The 21,892-nt window shown below is 41.0% G+C and overlaps 1 protein-coding gene across 3 annotated transcripts in view; it reads right to left on the reverse strand.

Annotated features, from left to right (window-relative positions):
* GRID2 (glutamate ionotropic receptor delta type subunit 2) overlaps nucleotides 1-21,892 on the reverse strand; it is a 679,111-nt gene that overhangs the window by 58,163 nt on the left and 599,056 nt on the right. For all 3 annotated transcript variants that reach the window (XR_010027765.1, XM_063156612.1, XM_063156611.1), the window contains exon 14: nucleotides 8,127-8,293. Coding sequence is in view for 2 of the 3 variants with exons in the window: in XM_063156612.1 (XP_063012682.1) it covers nucleotides 8,127-8,293 (167 nt within the window). In the remaining variant the exon portion in view is untranslated. The remainder of the gene's footprint in view (nucleotides 1-8,126; nucleotides 8,294-21,892) is intronic.

The following is a 21,892-nucleotide window of genomic DNA, read 5'->3' on the forward strand; positions in this document are numbered from 1 at the left end:
CTCATCATCAGAACATTTTTTCCTCAAGACTACACAGGAGTCAGAGAGCAAAGGCTTCCCCACCCCATCTTCATACTAATCCAAACATCCCTATCCACTCTCACTCTGACACACTGGTCACCCTGCTGGGCAAACTGGCTTCCTCTCCCAGTTCCTTCATTATTTCCTTGGGGAGCAGCCTAGACCAACCTACCCCATAGGATTGCTCTGAGACACAGCAGAAGCCTTCTCTGGATAGTTTTTATAGATACCTCACTTTGCTAACCTCCTCCTATAAGGAACTGAGCAATAAGGAAGACTTCATTTTTTCGTCCCTCTAAGAATCACTGAGGAGGGCTCAGCTCCTCACTGTTTTTCCTGTCACTCCCTCTGTTCCTGCAATGAGCTTTCTTCTTCCTACTTCAGCAAGGGAAGACAGCTCTGCTAGGAAACCTGCTACCACTCTTCCTTGGCTCTACATTCTGGAGACTTTCCCCATGCTCCTTTTCCCTTTGCCAACCCCTGAACTTGGCTGAAGTCATCAACCAAGGCTAGCACCTTGGCTTACTGATGATTCAAGGAAGGGTGACAAATAGGAGATTGGTGTTTTACAGCAGGGCAAATCTCTGCAGGCTGAGATAGCCTCTGTTGCAGCAATTCCAATGGTGGAAGCAAATGGATTATGGATATGGATAAATCCTTCCAGCTGTCATTCCATCAAGCTCATTTCAGCTTTGAAAGCAACCTTTATTTTCAGGCCTTCTATCTGGAAAACAGGACTAGCTGAAAATGAGCTTTATGGTCCAGCTAAAGGTTAATTTCCTTTTAAGGCAACAAAATGGGTTAGCAAAGATCTATTACTTTTTGCTCTTTTGCTAGTCTTGATTATTTTAAGTGAAATAGGTTGACCAGTTTTGAGAACTGAGGCCAAGAGCAGGTATGGGGTATGTGGGCTAAACCCTTGCTTGGGTTATTATGGTTCTATCATCAGGGCAGCTGCATGACTGGTCCCTTCCTATTTCCAGGGAAAGCTTTGCACTTGTTTTCCACCCCACTTTAAAGGCAATGGTGCTGCTCAGCTGAGCCAGAGTGAGTACTTACACCCATTCCTCTCCAGACTGATGCACACATTAGAGAAGGCAGTCAGAAAAGAAAAAAACCTGTACTACAGGACAGTGTGCACTGATGGTAAACCTAATCTTTGCTTCAGGAATTCATAAAAGGCAAGTTCTTGGCGGGAAGCCACTCACTGAGACTTCTTTTAGCTTTACTGTCATCAGATTTATAACCAAGCAGTTTCAAATTCTGCAGCCATGCACTTACTCACTCCATAAAACTTTAAAACACACGAACAACTCAGCTTACAATAAATGTCACTTCCATACAGCTGGATGAGCAACACTGTCTCCACTGACTGTACTGCACAGCTCACTGGGTAATACCTGGCCATTTTACATGCCAAGTCTGAGGTGCCTCAGGGTAGAGAATTGGATAGCAAGTAGTGAGAAAGAGCTTGCAAAGTGCTCTCTACTGGTAATTTAACACATCACAATTAGACTGTTTTCTTTGGGGTGGTAATGATGGGGAATTAATACCCAAAAGCATGCCTTTACCTGGCTTGCCTTAGGGAAACTTACAATGTAGGGCCCTTTCTGAAAATAAGCATTGATTGATTGAAAAGAGAAAGAATAAAGCTGCCTTTTTCATGGTACCTTTGTTCCCCATCATGTAGCAAATTGGAAAGTTTTCCTTCACCACAGCACTGCTTGGATGCAAGGTGCCTTTCCATGGTGAAGGAGGAAGGCAGCTCTCCGTTCCTCATAGCTCTGTATTGTGTGAAAATACAAGAAGATCTAATGCCTTTCCCTATGATTTTCTTTCTCATGCTTCTTCTCAGTGCTGCTACCTCATGATTCTTTAACCTAGCCCATCGAATAATGTTATGGTATCTTTAAAAAGCCCTAATCTGCTCACTGCCTGTGTAAGTTTGGAGTAATTTTTCACTATGTGTATGTAATAAACTCCAAATCTGCTGCAGAATCCTTTAACCTATATCATCAGTTAATATCATGGGAGATGAACTTGCTAAAGCCTGTGTTTCTGTAGGCGTCTCCATCCTGTTCAGCTCCTAGCCGTGAATTCACAGTGAGACCCGCAAGTACCATCAGGAGTCAATAAAGCCATTTCTCACAACGTGATGTGTGGGAGCCACAGCCTCTCTGCAGTCCTACAGCCAAGCTGAGCAAGCCACAGGGGAGGGGTAATAAAGCCAGGAAATCCTTCTGGCGACAGTGCAGGAATCTTCAGAGGCTGGAGATTAGGCTGTTGGTGGAAGAGGATGCAAAGGGACAGTGTCAGCTCACCTGGCCCTTGGGCAGAGCTAAGAGCAATGAGCTCGGACAGGATTGCAGAGCACTGTAAACCTGGTCAGCCGCTTGTGGGCTTGGTAGGAAAAAGAAGAGAGAATAGCAGAGGAACAAAAGCTTTCTGTTAGGGCTTTCTCATGAAGTACTGGATGCCATTTTGAAAAATCAGAACGAAGCTACATCTTTTCTCACAATCCATTTGAGGTGGCAGGTTTCAGGCCGGACGCAGTGGCCCGGAGTGAGGTGAGCAGAGTGTGAGCACTCTGCAGCCCCAGGTGGCAGGAGCTGCCTGAGCAGCCCTTCCTCAACGTGAGCTCCCTGGCATGAAGGGCAAATGCAGTGTGTCCTGGAGGACCTGGGTCAGCAGAAAGGAAGATGGACGTGTTTTGAGACCTAGGGCGTGGTGCAATTCTCAGTTTTACCCCTACAAGTCAGAAAAAATAAGATAGACTGGTTATTTTGAATAGTCAAAAAATATTACCTTGGGTGTGGTTTAATTTTTATTTAGTATCCTGGTTATCTGAGAAATTACCTTGTTAGTACGTGCTACTCTGAAGTTAAGGCTTTCATTAGCAATGACTATATCTGAATAAATGAAGAGTGGGTCTTATGTCAGATTGCTCAGAAACCTGGAATCAATTTTGATTTTTTTTCCTCTCACTAATGTAATTTCAGTCATATGAACTTGTGACATGATGTAAGAGCAGACTCTCAAAATTAAACTCTTCTATTTAAATTCAGGAGTTTGCCTGAAGTCAAGTAATTCTCCCAACTTGCAGAGTTGCTTAATTTTCTGAAGTTATGAGAAGAAATGTGCTTTGGGTGGATTTAAGTAGATTTTGCTAGTTTGGCAGTATATGTTTCAGAATGTTATACATACAGCTCAGACTAAAATTTCACTTAGCACACTACTGAGACAAAGCAAAGTTGATCTCTTACTAAGGCATCCACTATTCTGCAGATGATCCCTGTATTTAATAATGAAATAATCAATTATGTCATTATTGTTAGTCCTCTGCAGGGTTAGGGTATAATCCAAAACTCTTCCTTCCCACATACTGGTAAAAGTCAAGTCAGAGAATAAGAATAATAACACTTGCTTGGGCTTTCATTAAAAGAATATAAAAAAAAAATAAATAGGGGTGTCTTCTCAAAGAAAGGAGTACATAGTCCCAAGGGCAGAGAAAAATCAAGGTAGTTAGGAATAAAGTAATTTTTCTTGCACTGGAGTCTTTGGACATAAGTGACCTCCAAGACACAGAATGAAAATTTAGGGAGAAGGAATTAATGATGAGGAGACAGGAAGAACACATATTTATGGCTCAGGGCAGGAACTTTCTAAGACTCAGGATTTTGCTGATGAGATGTAAAAAGGACAGGAGAATATCCATACCATTTATTTAAAGCAGCTGGCTAATGGTTTGCTAGGGGGCAGTCTGAAATGCCATCTGATGGCTCTCTTCTTTCCCTCCAAAGTTTGGATATCAAAAGCACACCACTTGCTGCTAGGGAGGTGTCTTTGGGCTTGCCATGAGGAAATCATTATAAGTATCCATTTCTTTTCCCCCCTCAGCACAAAAGGATGTGACTGACTTCTCTAGCAACACCACAAATTCCCTGTGACTTTTTGTGAATAATGTCAAATTCAGACTGGGGTTTCTGCTATATGGTAGCTGTACCTTCCATACATTTTGCCCTCACATGCCCCCTTCCCACAGAGAACCACCAGGAATTATGGAAGTGCTGCTGCTCCTCTTGGCACACAGAAAACTTCAGGTGTCCCTGAGCTTGTGCTTGGCTGGCGCAGTTGTGGGAACACAGCTGATGAACAAGACAGAGCCCCACACTGTGGGCTCTAAAGGCAAGCTTGGCTTTTCCTTTTTATTCCTCCTATTGTCACTGTTTCCTTTGACCTAGAGGGGCAGAACACATGGGTGCTTTTTGGGATAAGAGGAGTGCAGAGCAACTATTTTTCAGTGGTTTTGGGTGCTGACATGTTGCATTTAAGTGACAAGCTGGCTGCTGGCCTCTGCTGGGCACAGAATTAGTGCTCCCTGTCCCTTTGCCTCTGGTGTGCTGCACAGCTGGGACTGCAGTGCAGGAGAAGAGAGTGAAACAACAGAGAAAATGGGAACATGAACAGGATTCCAGCACTTTGCTGCCAGCCCTCCTTGACCCCCACCAAAAGCCAGCCACCAGCACAGCACCTGAGCCATTGCTGCAGCACTGCAGGAAGCACAGACATCCTGTGGAATACTCTGAAAAGTGCCTGCAATTATATTTATACCTCCTAGGGGTGCAATGGAAGTTTTAAAGTTTAAGGCTGAAAAGAATTCTTAACAGGTGTCAAATTTAGTGTCACCACACAGCTCCTCATGAACCAAAAGACACATCCTTTTCAAGCTCTCCCAGGAAATTTGGCAGTTCCTATTATTACAGCCCCTGTCATTATCTTGAAAGAAAAATATATAGAGAGGGAAAACTGACATGCTGCCTGGAGGCTGCTGGTGGCTCAGAAGGTTAAATCTTAGTGGCAAAGGAAAGAGGACAGCCATCTACCTGAGCACATCACCTGGCTGCCTGGTGCCATGGCCAGATGTGCTTGTTAACATCTGCAACATGAATGAAGTCATCGGGATGGCTATGACAGCTCCATCTTTCCAATATTACCCAGCTCATTTTCTATATTCTTTGTGTTACAGCCACACATCTATTGTCAGGATGGACCTAAAGCCTCTGCTCTCAGAGAAAGCATGAGGCAGGGCCTGGTCCCAGATGCTGTGTGGCTGCTTTGCCACCCCTGTGCAGCAAAAAGCCAATCTCATACTGCAGTCAGGCCACTCACTGCTGCTCACATCTTTGTTTTGGCATAGAAGGGATTTTTTTTGCCTCTCTGACCCTCAAAGACCCTTTTTTGACACTGCTTCCTGTTGGTAAACTTAACCATAGCATTACATTGACTGCAGATCACACTGTGTAGCTTTAGGGAGAAGGGGTGAGTGTTTCCACCTCTCTGTCTCTTTTCCTGTTTCTCTGGGAATCACCTGTATGCTTGGAAAAGGTACTGAAAAGTTCTAAATGCATGCCTGTGCTTCCTGCACAGAGAACAAATTCTCCTGTAAGCTTGCCAGACCTTTCACAGCTGCACCCTAGGGATTTAACACTGTGCAGCTTATGGCTTTATATGAAATTTCTTAAAAGAGAAGGCCTGTATTTTCACATGAATATATTTATTTTGGGAAAGATCAAGAAGTGCCAATATATTTTAAACCAGTTCCCTGCAGCATTAAAACTGTGAAATATTCATGTGAACATTTGCTAATCCTATACAATGAATCTATTCCTCTCTCTCTATTTAGCATGCAGGCTGCAGCTGCTGAAGGTTGTTGAGCCTTTTCATTAGGAAGAAATGTAAGGATGATGTATGAAAACCACATGGATGTAAACTCAAGGAACAGTACAGAAGGGTATTAAGAACAAAACCTTGTAAGCATGATTTCTCTTTCTCATGTTTGTTCTTATATGGTCTTTCATTGCTTTAAAATGTAAATTTATATTTATGGACATAATTAGAAATGCTATATAATATGCTCTCATAATACAGAAAGAAGAATATAAGCACAGCAGCACACACATTTTCAGAATATATATCTCAGGCTCTCTAAATTCTGCAGGAGGTAGTACCACTCCAAGCAAATTCCAATTTCTCTGTTCAGCCATTATTCCTCCTAATGCAATGAGTTATTTTCTCACCAGTGCTAAGTTCTGCATATCCATCCAGATCCTCCTGTGGCCCAATATCTGACAAATAATCCTTTTCTTCATCTCCCTGAACTCTGACAACTCGAGCAGGAAATCAAAAATGAGTGCCTATGATCCCTGATTCCACCAGGGGACAACATATGACCTTGGGATTTCATTTAAGCCTCCTGATGCTATGGATTCCCTAAGCATTAAGTGGAAATAGCATTTGCTTTCCTGAGAGATGCTAATATTTAAGTATTGCTTCAAAGATCCTCAGATAAAAATACCTATATATGTGCAAATTTTTATGCTTCCTTCTGCTTCCCTATAGCTCCAAGATATAATAACACACTGAAAAGCCAAAATTGTCTTATGAAATAAAATTGTACTTGGAAATGTCAGGCCTGCACAGAGCAATGAGCCAGGAGTGGCTGAAGGCAGTGTATCAGAAGAAGCTGTAACCCAGCCTCTCCATGTGCCCAGTACTGCGACCAAGGAGAACTCCCTGACCAGAATCAGCCATAACCACTTCCCCCTGTGCCAAGAGCTACACCCACTACACAAACCCTGTCACAAGCAGTCTCTGAGGGCACGTGGGATGCATCCACCTTGGCTTGCAGAGCAGCAGTGGCGGGCAGGAAAAATGTGGGTGTGAGCCGTGCCACGTTGCTTGGCGGTTTCACTGTGTTTGGCAACAGAGACAGACACTGAAATTCCCTAATGTCTTCCAATTTTTGTACTCAAACTTACAGGGATAAGGCTGTGGAGAGGATGACATAACACCTTGACAAGCCCCTGAGAACTCTAATAAGTGGAAGAATTTCTTTGGAGGATTAGAGGAGGGAATCCTACTCCCTTTTTTGCATAGAGATCCCTAACAGTAGAGTGCCAGAGATTTCAAGCAGAGCCAGCCTCGAGAGCCAGAATACGAGAGTATTTGGTAAATATTTGCCTTTAATACTCTTTGTAATATACAAAGCATATACATGTTTCATTAAAATTAATTTTTTTGTTGATCCTGTGAAATTCTTTATGTTGCTGCTATGTTAGCACAAAATTCAGCAATGTCACCCCCAAAATGGAACAGATTGAAATAATCCAAGTCTTCCCTGTTCTTAAAGTTTGTGTGAGCAGAGAGTGATTCCTCTGGATCTGCACAGTGTTACTTACTGGCTACTTTCTCCCCCACCACAGTCTTTGAACAAAGGCAAAGGCAACAGTCCAAATTAAACATGGTTTGTATGTTTACCTGGCAGCCACATAACAGAAATCCTATTGCAGCAACTGTAAAATTTTGCTTCATACACATAACACAAACCTACAGAAACCAGGCTGAGAGACCAGATACAGAATGAAAAAAAGGGTCAGGAGACTAGCTCATGTCTTCTCCTAAGCGTAAAACTGCAGATAGTAGTATTTTTTTACATTTCATACAGATCCTGATTTAGGAATCAATGCTGGAGTGAAGCAGAAATACATATGCAAAGGCACAATACATACAATTAATTTAGTATTTCCGATCCCAGTAGAAACACAGGACCAGTAGCATCTCTAGAGAGGGCACTTTTGTGGTCCAGGAGATCAATTAGTATGGGGATAAGCACCTATGCTTTTGGGCACTAATAGGGGTCCTTCCACCAAAACATCAAATGTTCTTGTTCATCCCCTTTAGTTTTCCCATCAGTGTCCAAATTCACTTTTTTTAAGAAGCAGCTTCTGTACTAGGAAGGGTTGAGTTATGCTGACTCTCTATAACAAATGAAGCAACTCTTTCCTCATTTTCCTGCTAATGAGGTTGAGTTTATCTCATTAATGTTTTTCAAAAGAAACAAGAAACAATTCAAATAAGAGCAACACAAAGTGTTTTTAAAGCAGTTTCTCGAAAAGTGAATAATTCAATGTCTCGGATAAAATGAATGCGTAGGCAAGAAATGAAATGGATCACAAGAACAACACGTTTTTCCTTTGCCGAAAATTAAATTAGGAGAAGGCTCCAGAGCTGAGAGAAAGCTTCCCTTGGTAGCTCCAAAGGCTTACCTTTGTGAGAAGACGTCTCGGTAGGGGCTGCCGTGCTGCAGGGCGATGCCGTACCCCCTGTCCGCCACGGTGTTGCCGACCGTGTAGAAGGAGCACTCGGCGTCGTTGATGGCCACGTACTCCAGCACCGCCGCGTCCCACACAAAGGCGTAGTTCCCGTGCTTCACCTGCGGCAAACACAGGGAAAGCTCAGGCTGCGGGTGGCCAGAAGGAGCTCGGTGCGCCTGGAAATGGGGCAGTCTCAGCACAGTCTGCTCTCCAAGGGAAGGGAAGTTTGGGTGCCCAACTGCTGCCACAAAGGGCTTGGGCTGGAGTGCCTCGGCTGAAACTGAAGAATGTGACCTAAGAACAACGTGCCATCAGTGACGCAGTGCCATGGAGGAGATAGGGACTGTCCCTTTTCCAAGAGCAAAGGAGACACCACAGTCCCTCCCCCAACACTAAATGTCCCATGAAATCCCTGTCAATGCTATAAAAACGACCATTTGGAGGGAGGGTAGGTATTCCCACTGGGAGAAGCATGGTTTTCCAGAAGGAAGACCACCGTTCAGGATGGTCCACGTTTAAGCCATGCTCCAAATTGTGACAGACTTCACAAACACCCATTTGCCTTATGGGTTCTGTGGGTAAGATCACACCAAGTAGGTTTTTTGGGATTACTTTTCTCAGCATGAGGCATTTTCACATATCTTCAAAGATTTTCACAGAACAAGCTCATGTAAGCCATTTTAACTGTTTGACTAAGATAAATCCAACCAGCTCATTACACTGAAAAAGTTTTTAAAATAACGTTTCCCCATCCATTCACATTTGAAACAAATCCAGATTTAAAAAAAAATAAATTTATGTGATGTATACAAAATTTAGGCATTTATTCAGAAGCAAGCCTTTAAACCAGAAACTCAGTCTATACAAATAAATTAATTTCTGTTTTCCAGACATATAATGTTTTTTTCTGAAAAACAGTAATCTACAGGTGCTCTACCGGACCCAGATCTTTTGCTGGTTTTCTCTTTTCTTTGGTCTCTATGTCAGACCTGAAGAATCCCTCTGCTTTTTTTCCTGCCCCTCTGCTTGGCTTCATTTAGCTTTCTCCCTGTGCTGTATTAGGCAACTAAGCTGTAAAGCTAGGCTGAATCCATTGACTTTGTACATCTAATGGGAATAAATACGTGACAGCTAAGTGAAAAGTAAACAAAACACAAAAAGGCCATGTGGGGCTAGGCAATCCAGAGAGAATTCAAAACCAAGTCAGCATATCAAAGTAAGCAATGTCAGTACATCATTTAGATTAGGCTTTGACAATGTAGATTATGTTTTTAAAGACTGTTTACATATAAAAGTTACTGAAGCAAGCCACACCGTCTGCTTGCTCACAAGATGTAGTGCACAAGGAATGATTGCATTTGGGACACATTCCTTTTTACTGCAGGCCTGGCAAGGGAATATTTCCTATTTCCATCTGTAGGCATGGCAGGGGGAGGATTTGTGCAGATTTTGGAGCAGAAAGGGAGCCATATTATCTGTGTACTCCACAGGACTTGCAGGATAAAGAAAATTCTTTTCAAAGTGCACAAACACACACACAAATAAATGCAGGACTGGGCCAGTTTTAATCTTCAGGCTCTGGAAATTGTCAAGAATGTTTTTCCTCTCCTCCCAGTGAAGGTTTCGGTTTATCTAAACAGGCAGGGAATAAGGGATAGAAGTGAATTTGCAGTTAACAAACAATACAACCTGTATGCTTGTCCTATAGGTAGTGCCACTCACAGAGCTCTTCCTAGCATGGGTTTTTCTGATATTCCTGCAGGCACCACTTGAGTAAGAAATAGCATGACTGAGAAAAAAGCCCTTCCTAGGAGAATTTAACAGGATAATGACTCAGCCTGAAAAAGGATCATGATGTGCAGAGAACAAGGGAGGGAAATAAGAGACAAAAGAAGAGGATCAGAAGTGGGCAAATTAATCCTGAAAAGGATCAAATGGACTTTCTGAACAAAAGAATTAAGGGAAAGTGGGGTTCAAAACTCAAGTAATTTTACATGTGGGACATAACCTTTGAGGTGATGGAGGGAGCAGAGGGTTATGTTTTGACATCCGCTTTTGTCCTAACCCGCCTTTTTATCATCCTAGTGCATTGAATTCACCTAAGTGCTTGTAAGGAGACCTATCAGCAGCTCAGCTGGTCAGGAAAAATTCCCTTGATTTAGCTGCCTTGCTATAAAACAACTCACAAAGAGAATATATAAGAGTGGTGAAAGCACTTACTGTCAATAATATCTGTGATGAAGTGGTATATGTAAGATCCTCAGAACAGAGCTCATAATATCACAGTTCAGGTTCCCATGAAGTTATTACTTTTCATAGATAACATCACAATGAGCCTCAGTTAAAGTGCATGGGGCACAAAAAGAGATTGAAGAGCCAGAAGGGATCATTCCCATCACCTACCTTCAACACGTGATTGCTCCATGCATTAAAACACATTCTTTTTAGCATTTTTGCCCTATCCACTTACAAATCTCAGGACTTCAAAACCATGGAGCAAACCTAAGTTGTAATTGTCATGCTTGCAATCCCTCTCTTTAGAGAACTACTTCTTGATCTAACATTTCATTGCTATTCAGTGTATTTGGTCTTACTACCTTTTTTTTTTTTTTCAATATATAACTTTCCTATGTCATTCCTAGGTATTTTTGCTTTGCAGTTCTAAATACTCACTCACACTTTGAGGCTGACATCTTTCAATTATTGATGGATCTTTTTTTTTACTCAGCTGAGCTGGATGTAGCTTTCTTTAATCTCTGCTTGCAAATCTATCAGTTCAGCCCCCCCAGTAGCAGTGACACTGCTTTTGAACTGTCTCCAATTCTTAATTTTTATGCATGTGAGAAACACCTGTTTCACTAAGAGAGAATCAGTTATCTGCCAGCTCTGGAGCTATAGGATTTCCTTCTTAGCATACTCTTCTTTTGAGACTTGGTCTAAATTCCTTGCCCAGGGATCTTTCACACAGCTCAAGACTGGTTTTAGCTTAAAGGACTAAGAATAAAATTTTGCCAGAGTATAGCATACCTGAAATACTGCTGCTATTTCACAGATTTGCACTTACTCTATGGAAAGAGGAGATTATATTCTCTGTAAAAGGACAAGAGAATTTCAGGACAAAATGTCAATTATAAACTTTTATCCCTCTTTCCCTCCTACCACGGGAAGCACATATTTTGCAGCTCTTCAATAGCTATGCAGAAGACTTCTGCTATGGGCCTCAAAATCAACAGCAAAAATTCCAGCTCTGTACTATGAGAAAAAGTTAAGGAACTTACTTTCAGCCATATGTGGGAGCTAAATGAAAGCAGAATCTCATTGGGAAAAAAACAAAAAAGGATCCTTGTGACACATTAACTCACTACTCTCATAAGAACTGCACCCCTGCTTCTACATTTCCTCATCATTTTTTTTGCCTTTTGTGTAGAGAGAAGAACATTTCAGGATGGTGGCAGATCTGGATGCTGCTCACACATGGCCATGCAGCCCTGGATGGCCAGGCAGGAGTTTGTAGGAGGGCAGCACATTATCATTCTGCAGCACCCCCAGCTCTTCAGTCCACTGGGGCATGGAGAAATGACACTTCACTGCCCCTCCCTGTGTCTTCCTGCCTGTCACTATGGCAGAGGCTAAAAACACTTTGAGTATCTGATATCTATTGTCATAGGATAAAAAAAACCACCCACAAAACCAGGCAAAATTGAAACTGTTGGTTGTTCATCAGGGCATTTTGAACTCATGCACTGCAGAGGTCATTAAGTGAAACTGGGAGGTGTGGTTCCACACAGAAATGCTTGACTTGACTTCATGGTCCTGTGAGCAATTCAGGAGGAGTTACTGTGAAAAGGGTTGTTTCACAGAACAGGAGTCATCAGCACATACATGTTAAAACTACCTCTATAGGGCTGTTATATTTCTATTTTCTATCACTGAACACTTAAAAAATTTTTTCTTTGCTGAAGCCCTGTCTGTAGAGATTAGCTAAAATTTATCCTGGATGATTCCACCAAAAGCCCATTGAGTTATAAGAGGAAAACATTTAAAGCCATTACACTGTTGCATATGCACATATTTTATGCCAAGAGGGAAGAGGGATATGGATAGTATTTCTTGTTACAGCTAACCCACTCATGCACAGTAAGTTGAATAATGTATTTGTGTACAACTCTGGCATTCTAAAAGCACATTTCTAGGTCTAGCAAATGCTAAGTTTCAAAAAAAAAAATTGTAAGTAAACAGCAACCAATTGCTGTAATTTATCATACTTGTTTTCTTGGATAATATCTTTTCTGTATTTTGAATTCCTCTATAAAAGAAATACAAAGGATCCTCATGAACAAAAAAAAAAAAAAAAAACAACCAAAAAAACCACAAAACCCACAATAGATTGCAGGTTAAAAAGAAATGGCTGTTATTTTTCCTGCAGACCGCTTTTAAATATTTCATTGTACATAAAATGTGTTAACTGTTATAAAAACAATGAACTCCTAAGGCCAGGGAATATTCAGTTTAAACTGATTAAAATGATACTAATTTTCTAGAAGAAAATCTGAAAGTTATTGGATAGTGCTGCTGAAGCCCATTTTCTGAGCACCCTGTGCCTACACTCCTGAGACACAGTGGTGGTGCTGTTTCCACTCCTTTCCATCATCAGTCAGGTGCCAGCTGCTGAACACCTTTCCCTGCCTAGGAAGTTGCCAGCTGCAATATTTGCTGTATTTTAGCCAAAAACAGAAGCAGTCTCCTCTGCAGCATAGCAGCAGCAGCTCCAGCTCTGACCTAAACCCAATCAAGGACACTGATTAATTACCTGCTCCCTACAAGAATTTGAGGGTCCTGTTCTCCAGAATGGGCCATTCCACTGCAGTGACTACAGAGATGAAAAAGCACCATCCTGTGCTGCTAGCTAGACCTGTGCCCATCAGTCTGCAGCGGAGACTTTGGCATGTATAAATACAAAAATCACATTTTTGATACACTCTTGCCATGTGCAGCGAGTGTGCAGCGTCCACAGCCTGCAGAGGGCTGCGCTCCTCTCTACAAAACAGCTTTGCAAGGCTGCTGTTACACAAGGAATGAAGGAGAGGAGAGAAGATTGAATGAACATTTGCAAGTAGATGAGCGAGAGCTGGTATAGGTAATGTGGATATTGTACTCCAAAGTGGGGAAAGGAAAGGATGAATTCTGAGGCAGAAGCCTAAATCTAGATTTTCACATTGTCAGGTGTTGGCAAACAGCTTGATAGCATTCACAAGAGAGGGTGTTTTTTCAGCAGAAGGGGAAAACACTTTCCATAATCCTCTTGCAAGAGACCAATGAAGTTGTTGTTTATCAGGCTGCAGCAGAAGTCGGATCTGCCTTGAGAGAAATTCTTATTTGCTACTCTGTTTTCCTCAGGGGACCAAGGTTTCAAGTCTTGGTTTTGTTTACAAAGGGCACAAATCTGGCTGACTTCTATCTGGATCCCAGTAACATAAAACCTTACATTTCAGCTTTGTTGAATAGACCCCACTGATTTACAAAAGTAAATCTTTCCATACATCCAAAGTACAATTTCAGCACTTCTTGCCCCACACTCTTGCAGGACAGCATGCATGGCTGATCTGCATGGCTTAAGAGTGAAATGCAGTCATGCAGTCAGGGAATCTGACTGACAGCTCTCTGCACTGCAAGACAGGAGCTGAACTCCCATAGCAGCATTACAGCACAGAATAAAAATTCATATATATATCTGTATACATATAAAACTCTATTCAGTCATCAAGGCAACCAGCAACTACTACTGCTACTACTACTACCACCACCTTTAATATATAATTTTGCAGATTCTATAGAAAGTTATTTAAATTCAAGGGCCTGTATTTGTAAAACATTGAAATGTATTCTTTGTACTTATTCAAACAGAGAAGTGTGGAATAGTTTCTCAGAGCATCATTGAGCCCAGGTGCAAACAGCAGCAGGAAAATGAAACACCTGGAAGCTTAGGGGAAGAAAGAAGAGGTTAGAAATCCCAGCCTCACCTCCTCTTCAGTATGAAGTTTATCTTTCACTACAGTGCCATATCAGCTTGAATAGCATATCTATTTGTTACACATAAAACTTAATCAGAAAAAGGATTAATTCCTCATATGCAACCTGCCATCAGTTTCTTGAGAAAAACCTCATGATTACATGTTCACTTGTTCCACTGGGCAGATCTTTTAATTGACCCAGAATAGGAATTACTCAGGTATGAGAGCTCTGTAACGAGGGAGCACCACAGTGTCAGAACTTTCCCAGTGCTCAGCACCTTCACATTTTGTCATTGCAATTAAAGGTATCTTGTAAGTTAACAAGAAAGAAAATAACAAGTGGACCTAAACAGTGGAGGCCAATCTAAGGCACATTTCTGAGGGTGGTGGGAGAACGGAGGCAGCTGCTTCTTCAGGTAACCACAGCAAAGCACTGAAAACCAGCAGATCATGCTGATCACTGACACACAGCTAAACCACAGGTTTGCTACAGCAAACATTCATTTTGGATAGAAGAGACACAAGAGAAAAAATAAATCTCAGCAAAGCAGGCCTTTGAAAGGTAAGGAAGCAATATCTTTTTTTATTATGCCAGTTTTCATCTGTTTTTGACAACTAAGTGCTGCAGACAGCAATGCATACTATTTTAAGGGTATCAGTAGTGAAGGTCATATACAAAAATTATATGAAAGCACTTCAGAAAATGAGATCTATGGCAACCAAATGGCAGTCTCAATAATGGGGCAAATTTAAACCAAATGTTGCTGAAGTGATTCCCCTCTTCTGATAATATTTTTGTGGCAGTTAATTCCCAATAAAAGAACTTTTAAGGAAACGTACATGGGTCAATACTCTTCATTGGGGTAAGAAAAATAATTTGTGGATTAAAGTACCATAAAGAAGTTAAATAGAGGTGAATACAGAAAACCAGCATCCCTCTTTATATTAAATCAATCCAGTATGATGCTCACTGAAGGGTTCTTGCTTCCCTTCTTTAGAATAGAATCCTAACTGCAATTCTTGGGCAGATTCATTTTTCAAAGACATGCTTACTGAATACCAAGTGCAAGGAGAGAAAAATCATTAAAAGTCAAAAAACTACTCATCAAAACCATTCATCAGTTGAAAAAGAACTTTAACCACAAGAAAAATCTTTGCAAAACTACCAGTGATACTGAAAAATTCTACAGTAAAAGCTCATTTGAAATGAAATACTTTCATTTTTGAAACTTATTTTAAAGAAACTGACTTATCTTCCAGTTTTTTATATTCCTCATACACGAGCCCTGACCACTTTTCTACTGGTAATAGGATTCAAGATGTCCCACTACTCACAAAAGAATTTAACTATCTTCTTTAGAACCATTCTATTCTTCCCTTTTTGATAAGCATCTCCTGCCCAGATATGGAAGGAGCCAGCTTGGTCCAGACACAGAATCTTGAAGCTTCAAAAGAAAAGCTGCACAGCCCTTCTTTCCCCCTCATTCTGCTAAGCAGTTTTGCATGTTTCCCCTCATTCTGCTAAGCTGCAGGACACAGACAGCACTGACTGTTGGCACCTGCACAAGCTTGGGCTGGAGCGTGTAGGAACTGATTTGCATCATGAAGCCCAGTGCTTTCACATAATTTTGCTTGCAAACAGGCTTGGGCTGCCTCAAAAGCCTCCTCTTCCTCTGGAAAACCTGCATGAAACCACTTCTCTTCTCTAGCAGTGAATCTTCTAAGTGCAGCAGCATGGAAAAAAGGAAACTGAGATTTGTCCCCACCCCTTTTGGTTTGTACCTTTCAACAACACCTGGCACTCCCTTTCCGTGAGAGCTCAATAAAGGCTGCCAGAGGGTCTCTAAGCATTTCTTTTGCAAGGCTGCAAGTTCAGGCTGCAGCACAGACTGGTTTTTAATGCCAGTACACCCTCCCTTGTGACTGGTTTGTCAGGTCCTTGGACACCCACTGCTGAATGCATTTTGATTCTTGCAAGACGGTGTTTTGAACCCACAGGAAAGGAGAACATTACAGATTTGAGCTATGAAGGTTTTCTCTCTGTTTTGCAGTTTTGGACCCATGGAAGACATCAGGAGCTGTGGCTGGGGGAAGAAGCCCAGTGCAGTCACATTTTTACTCAGTTCAGGCTGTCTTCTAGCTGTCACCATGCAGACAACTGAGAAGATGACACAACAGAACAACTTGTCACGTAAAGTCCCTGTAAGTTTTGAAGCTAGCTCCTGTCCCTGCTGCCCTGCCTGCAGTCACAAACTAGCAAGTCAAACCCCTCAGACAAAACAGAGAATACAAATAATGCTGCTGGAGTCACTCACAGGGCACAGCCAAGGCTGCCAGGCAGGGCAAGGCCAGACAAAGGAGCAGGCACCCAAGCTCTGTATGTGCAAAGGTAAATAAAGATGTAAACAGTACACAGAAGGACTTTCAAGTTCAGACAGCGCCCAAAATAGTGAAACAGCTCCTAAACATTCTCCACAGCCATCCAGGGATTTACTGTTTACTGCTCCTGTAATTTCAGGAGATAGCTGGGCTTTTTCATCTTTACACAGTGAAATACTCACAGCCTTTGCCTTCAAACATACAGAGCAGTTCATCTCTGGCCACAAGAATTTCCACTTATCCAGGGCTGTAACATTCATTTAGCACACCTTTGTAAATAACAAGTGCAGTGCAACTCACACACTTCCCTTATATTTGCTTCCAATTCATCCTGACCTGCCCACACCATAGCTCAGGTGCCAGAAATCAGTTACAGATGACAGCACTGAGAAACAGCTGCCAAACATTATCTGAAAAGAAATAAATTACTGAAAAACAATCACCTGAGCTTGAGGAGTCACTCAGAACCAGTATTTTTCATGAATGATTTTTAATCCTTTCTTTCTCCTGGAACAGGAGTCAACAGAAATTCCTACGTGGGACTATTGAAATTCAGAGATGTAATTTTAAACACAGAACTTTTAATTGCTGAAAGTGATAGATTGAGCTGGACAGAAATTAGTTATCTTCCTGCACAAGGAATTTCAAGATTTTGAATTAAGGAAAAACATTCCAAATTTTTGTACCAAAAACAGTAAAAAAAAATCCAAACTGGAGAATATTTTATTCCAAAAAGTGGACTTCAATTGGAATTACTTTCCCTGCAATGGATTAACATTTCAAAATGAAAAAAAAATCCATTTTGATAAAAGAGATTATAATTGAATATTATTATATCCTATGATGACATGTTGACAATTTTAGTGCTTTTGAAACTACACAGTATTTTATAAAATACCTTCTTCCTTACAGTTTCAGTTTCAATTATGATTATATTCCAGTGAATAAATCCGTAATGATAATTCACTCTGGTTTACTTGAGCCATGATTTTAGCCATCTTATAAAAATCTAAATATGTATCAATGGAAACAATAAGCAATTGTGTTTCCTGCTCCATTCTTGACTTCCTCCAAGTATAATAAATCATGGAAATTTATGTCTCTTTATGTGTCGCCTAAGCCGGTCAGATTCAAACTTGGACAAAATATGCTGAGAAATCTCACTGTATCATAAACCAGGATAGTTCTTTGGTAAACACACATTACAATTAGTCACTCTGTCTTACTTATTTTTTTAATTTGAATTTGATCTGTATACCCCCTGTCACTGGGTATACAAATAGAGTACAATCAGGTTAAAATCAACTACTTGTCCTAGTCCTACAACGTTAATACAAAGGCAGCCAAGGTATTTTTGAAATGAGTGATGAGAAAAGTAGAGTTAAAGTACTTATGAAGGAGAAGAAAATTTCATAATGAAGATACAAGGTAATCAGAACTTATTTGCCATTTTAAAATGAAGGAGCATTTCAGCTAGAATCAGGAACATCAACTGAGATTTTCTTAGTTGAACAATGCACTTGCAAATCAGGAATTTGTGCATGCAGTGTGGACAGCTAAGTGCCCAACCAATCATGTACACCAGTAAAGATCTTACTTGAGGGAATGAAATAATTTCATTAGTTAGCGCCAAACTATGGGAAAGGAAATTGAAAACCATATGCAATAGCATCATAATAAAATCATAGACTCAATATTTTAGCACTTCATCCAATGTGTAGCTGCTATCACCCAGCATCTGTGAAGGGATGGCTTGAAAAAGGCCACCACCTTGTTAGGAAATGTATTCTCATCAGTGTTGTCTTATTTATTTCACTAAAAAACAAGTTGGACTATGTCTAAAGAATGAATGTCTACACAGCTGTTGCTTGCTAGCTACATTTACATCAGAACCTAACTTAAAAACAACTTCTCTTACAGGACTCTCCCATGAGAAGGACATTGTGTTGGACACATGTATCCTAACTGCAGGGAAGAACTGCAGTTTTTCTCTGGCTCTCAAAAAATTAGGTACTGCATTGCACAGGAACACATGAGCTGCCAGCACAGCAGCAAGGGTGGAGAAAGGCCTTTACTGACTGCCAAAGCAGAAAAATAATAATTTACTTGCCCAGTTCTATATTATTGTCACGTTCCTTGTTCCTTCAGCATGGATTTTTAAATGGAAAACGATGACACAAATTTTCTCTTCACTTGTTAAGGGGTACTAAAAGATGCTACACAGCTTCTGACACACTGGTGCTAAGTGCCTGACCAAGTTTTCAGGGAAAGCAGCTGCATGCCTGCATCTGTACAAACAGCCTTGCAGCTGTGCAGTGCTCTGGGGGCAGATACAGCTCCTTTCTGTGTGCAGCTCTATAAAATCATCATCAGACACAAAGGTAAAATATTATTCCTACATCTATGTCAAGTCCAATACAGTATCATTAAATTTTAGGAAAAACTTTAACTCACAACATGTATATAACAAAGCAGAGTAAATAAAATGCCAGAAAAGTATATTCCCTTTATCTTACGGATGACATATCTCTGAAGAACATATTATATTAGAGCTGAAGAAGGTAAAATGACAGTAATATTTTCTCTTGTCTCTTTTGAAATTTCTTTTGAGTTGCACTTATTCCTTTTTGTCATATTTCAAATTATTTAGAGCTGAATAATGCAAGTACAATGGGAATCGGAGGCCCAATACAGGCATCTACATTTGGCAGCTGGTGATTAACTAATAATCAGATCAATGGGCTTACTCTGTCCCTGCATGGGGCACACACTAGAGTTTAGGTCTGGCAATGCATGAGCTGAATGAATGACATAAATCACAGATTGTAAAAATATTACAACAGCATAACAAAAAAAAAAAAAAAAAGAAATCTACCAGTTGAGAATAACGTGATAAAGGTGAGATCAAAACTGCAGTTAAAAAATTTACATGAGACTTGTCACCTCCTCTTAGCTTTAAATATTTATGGAATAGTAATAACTAAAATAAAGGGAAGATGGGCAATATAAGTGCTGAAAGGATACAATTTGATACAATTTGAGGCAGTATAGTCTTAAAGTGCACCATGGGAAACTCTATGGGGACTGAAGAAACTCCACCAGGCCTTGGACTAGTACCAGAAAGGAATTAAAAACAAACCTTCTGCAAGCTTTGTTATCTGGTTGTAATTTGTCTTCATTCAGCCAGGAGTGGATGTGGATGTGATATAAGGTTATGTTTAATAATTCTCGCTGTCAGGAGATTTCCCCTTTGCAACTCTGTTCACAAGGTTTGCAGCAGCCAAGCCAGTTTGCAATTGGTGGATGGAAATACAAATTGGGCTGAGGTCTACCAATGACTGTTTCCAATGGATGCCAAATTTGAGCTAAAGATTTTTCATGTTGGATGTAGGGAGAAATTAACTTTGAAGAAATGAGAAAGGGTATGGTAGGAAGACAGAGAAAACCTTTGGTGGGATGTTGGAGGAAGATGGAGAAGCCAGCTGATTAAAGGCTAAATTGGGCAATTCAAGATCTTATAAAGCAGGAGACTAGTTTGGGGAGAGAGAGGTACAGCAAGAAGCGTAGCAAAATCCATCAGATACAAAAAAAAAATTATGTGATTTTTAGCTACATGCTTGGCAGGTATTTTCACTCCACTAAATTTAAATTTTTCAAAATCACCATAGTGTCTAAAAAGGTGGGGAGACTCTCAAAACCATACATGAGAGGATGTCTTCAGAAGTACAATTCTCTAACTCAAGATTGCTATTGGCATGTATCAAAACACAAAATAATATCCTGAATATTTTCTACAACTGTTATAATTCACAGAAATATGCTATATGTCATTATATTAGCCAGAATTTTGGTATGAGCTCTTTTGAATTACTTCTGGGTTTGCCTAGTTCGATTCTTTTTTGAAATCTCACATTTTCCCCCGTATTTGCTGTGTTCCATCTGCTGCTCACTTTGTTAGATCTGAAACGATTTAATAATCACTCTAATCAAGAATAAGATACTGTTTAAAGAAAATCAGCTCCTTCATTTAGCTTTCAGCACAGCCATAGCACAATCAAAGATGTTCAGTTCAATAATAGCATAGTCTGAAGGACTGGAAGCACTTTGCAAACATTCATTAACCAATGCTCGCATTTTCCTTTTGTGAGGAAACATTCCTGCTTTTGCTGTTTACACCTGCCAGATGTGCACCTACACTGTTGTGTGCTGCCTCCTGACTATGCTGTGAAACGCAACATTTGGAGTCCAAGAGATTCATACAACAACTTGGGTGTAAAGACATGACTTGGGAAAAATGTTAGCACTTGAGGCCAAATTTTTGATCCTTTAGATAGTGCTGCTGATGGCCACCTAATATTTTTCATGTCAAATTTTGCTTTTGAGCATGCACTGGCTGTGAGCCTCCCCTCTTTGAGGGATGAGCAGACTGGTGTCCCTCTATTGTACCAATTCTCAGTGAAAACCCATGAATGAGGTGACAGAGTATTGTTCCCAGCCCAGCAGCTCTCAAGCGCATACTTTAATGTCACATGAAACATGACTGTGCTCAGAACTCTTGCCAGGTGTGAAACAAAATGTAAAGGTTTTCAAACTTGGCTTTGTCACATTTTTCTGACCACATGCAGTTTAGAAAGCAAGGCCATGCCATTTCTCCATGCTGCAGGACACAAAGTGTTGTTTTCAGTGTCTTCCAGAGGTAACAAATTCAGACCTTTTTTGGACCAAGTTATGTTGCGGTATCTTAGATCAATCACAAGACATGTCTTGGCCATCAATATCTTATAAAACAGAGTATTAAAGAACTGCATCCAGGACTGAATGGAAGACTGAAGAGAAATTTAGAGGTTCCTTGGGAATTCGTGTTAGAGGAACAAGAGTCACTAAAGGGAAGGGGCCATGCCCTAGATTTGTTTACTTACAGGGTGAGAATTGCTAGAAAAGTGTTTATCTTTGTTTTGACTGGGATGGTTAATTTTCTTCATAGCAGCTAGTATGGGCTATGTTTTGGATTTCTGCTGCAAACAGTGCCAATAGCACAGGGATATTTTCATTACAGCTGAGCAGAGCTTGCACAGTGTCAAGGCCTTTCCTGCCCCTCCCAGCACCCCACCATGAGGGGGCTGGGGGTGTATGAGGAGCTGGGAGGGGGCACAGCTGGAACAGCTGGCCCAAGGACATCCCACCCCATGTGACATCATGCTGGGCATGTGGAGCCAGGGGAAGAAGGGGGAGCATTCGGAGGGATGGTGTTGGCCTTCCCAAGGTGTGCCTGTTACACGTGGGCCCTGCTTTCCTGGGGATGGCTGAACTCCTGCCTGCCGGTGGGAA

This window comes from Melospiza melodia, chromosome 5 (genome assembly GCF_035770615.1).
Source record: "Melospiza melodia melodia isolate bMelMel2 chromosome 5, bMelMel2.pri, whole genome shotgun sequence".
NCBI classification, from domain to species: domain Eukaryota; kingdom Metazoa; phylum Chordata; class Aves; order Passeriformes; family Passerellidae; genus Melospiza; species Melospiza melodia.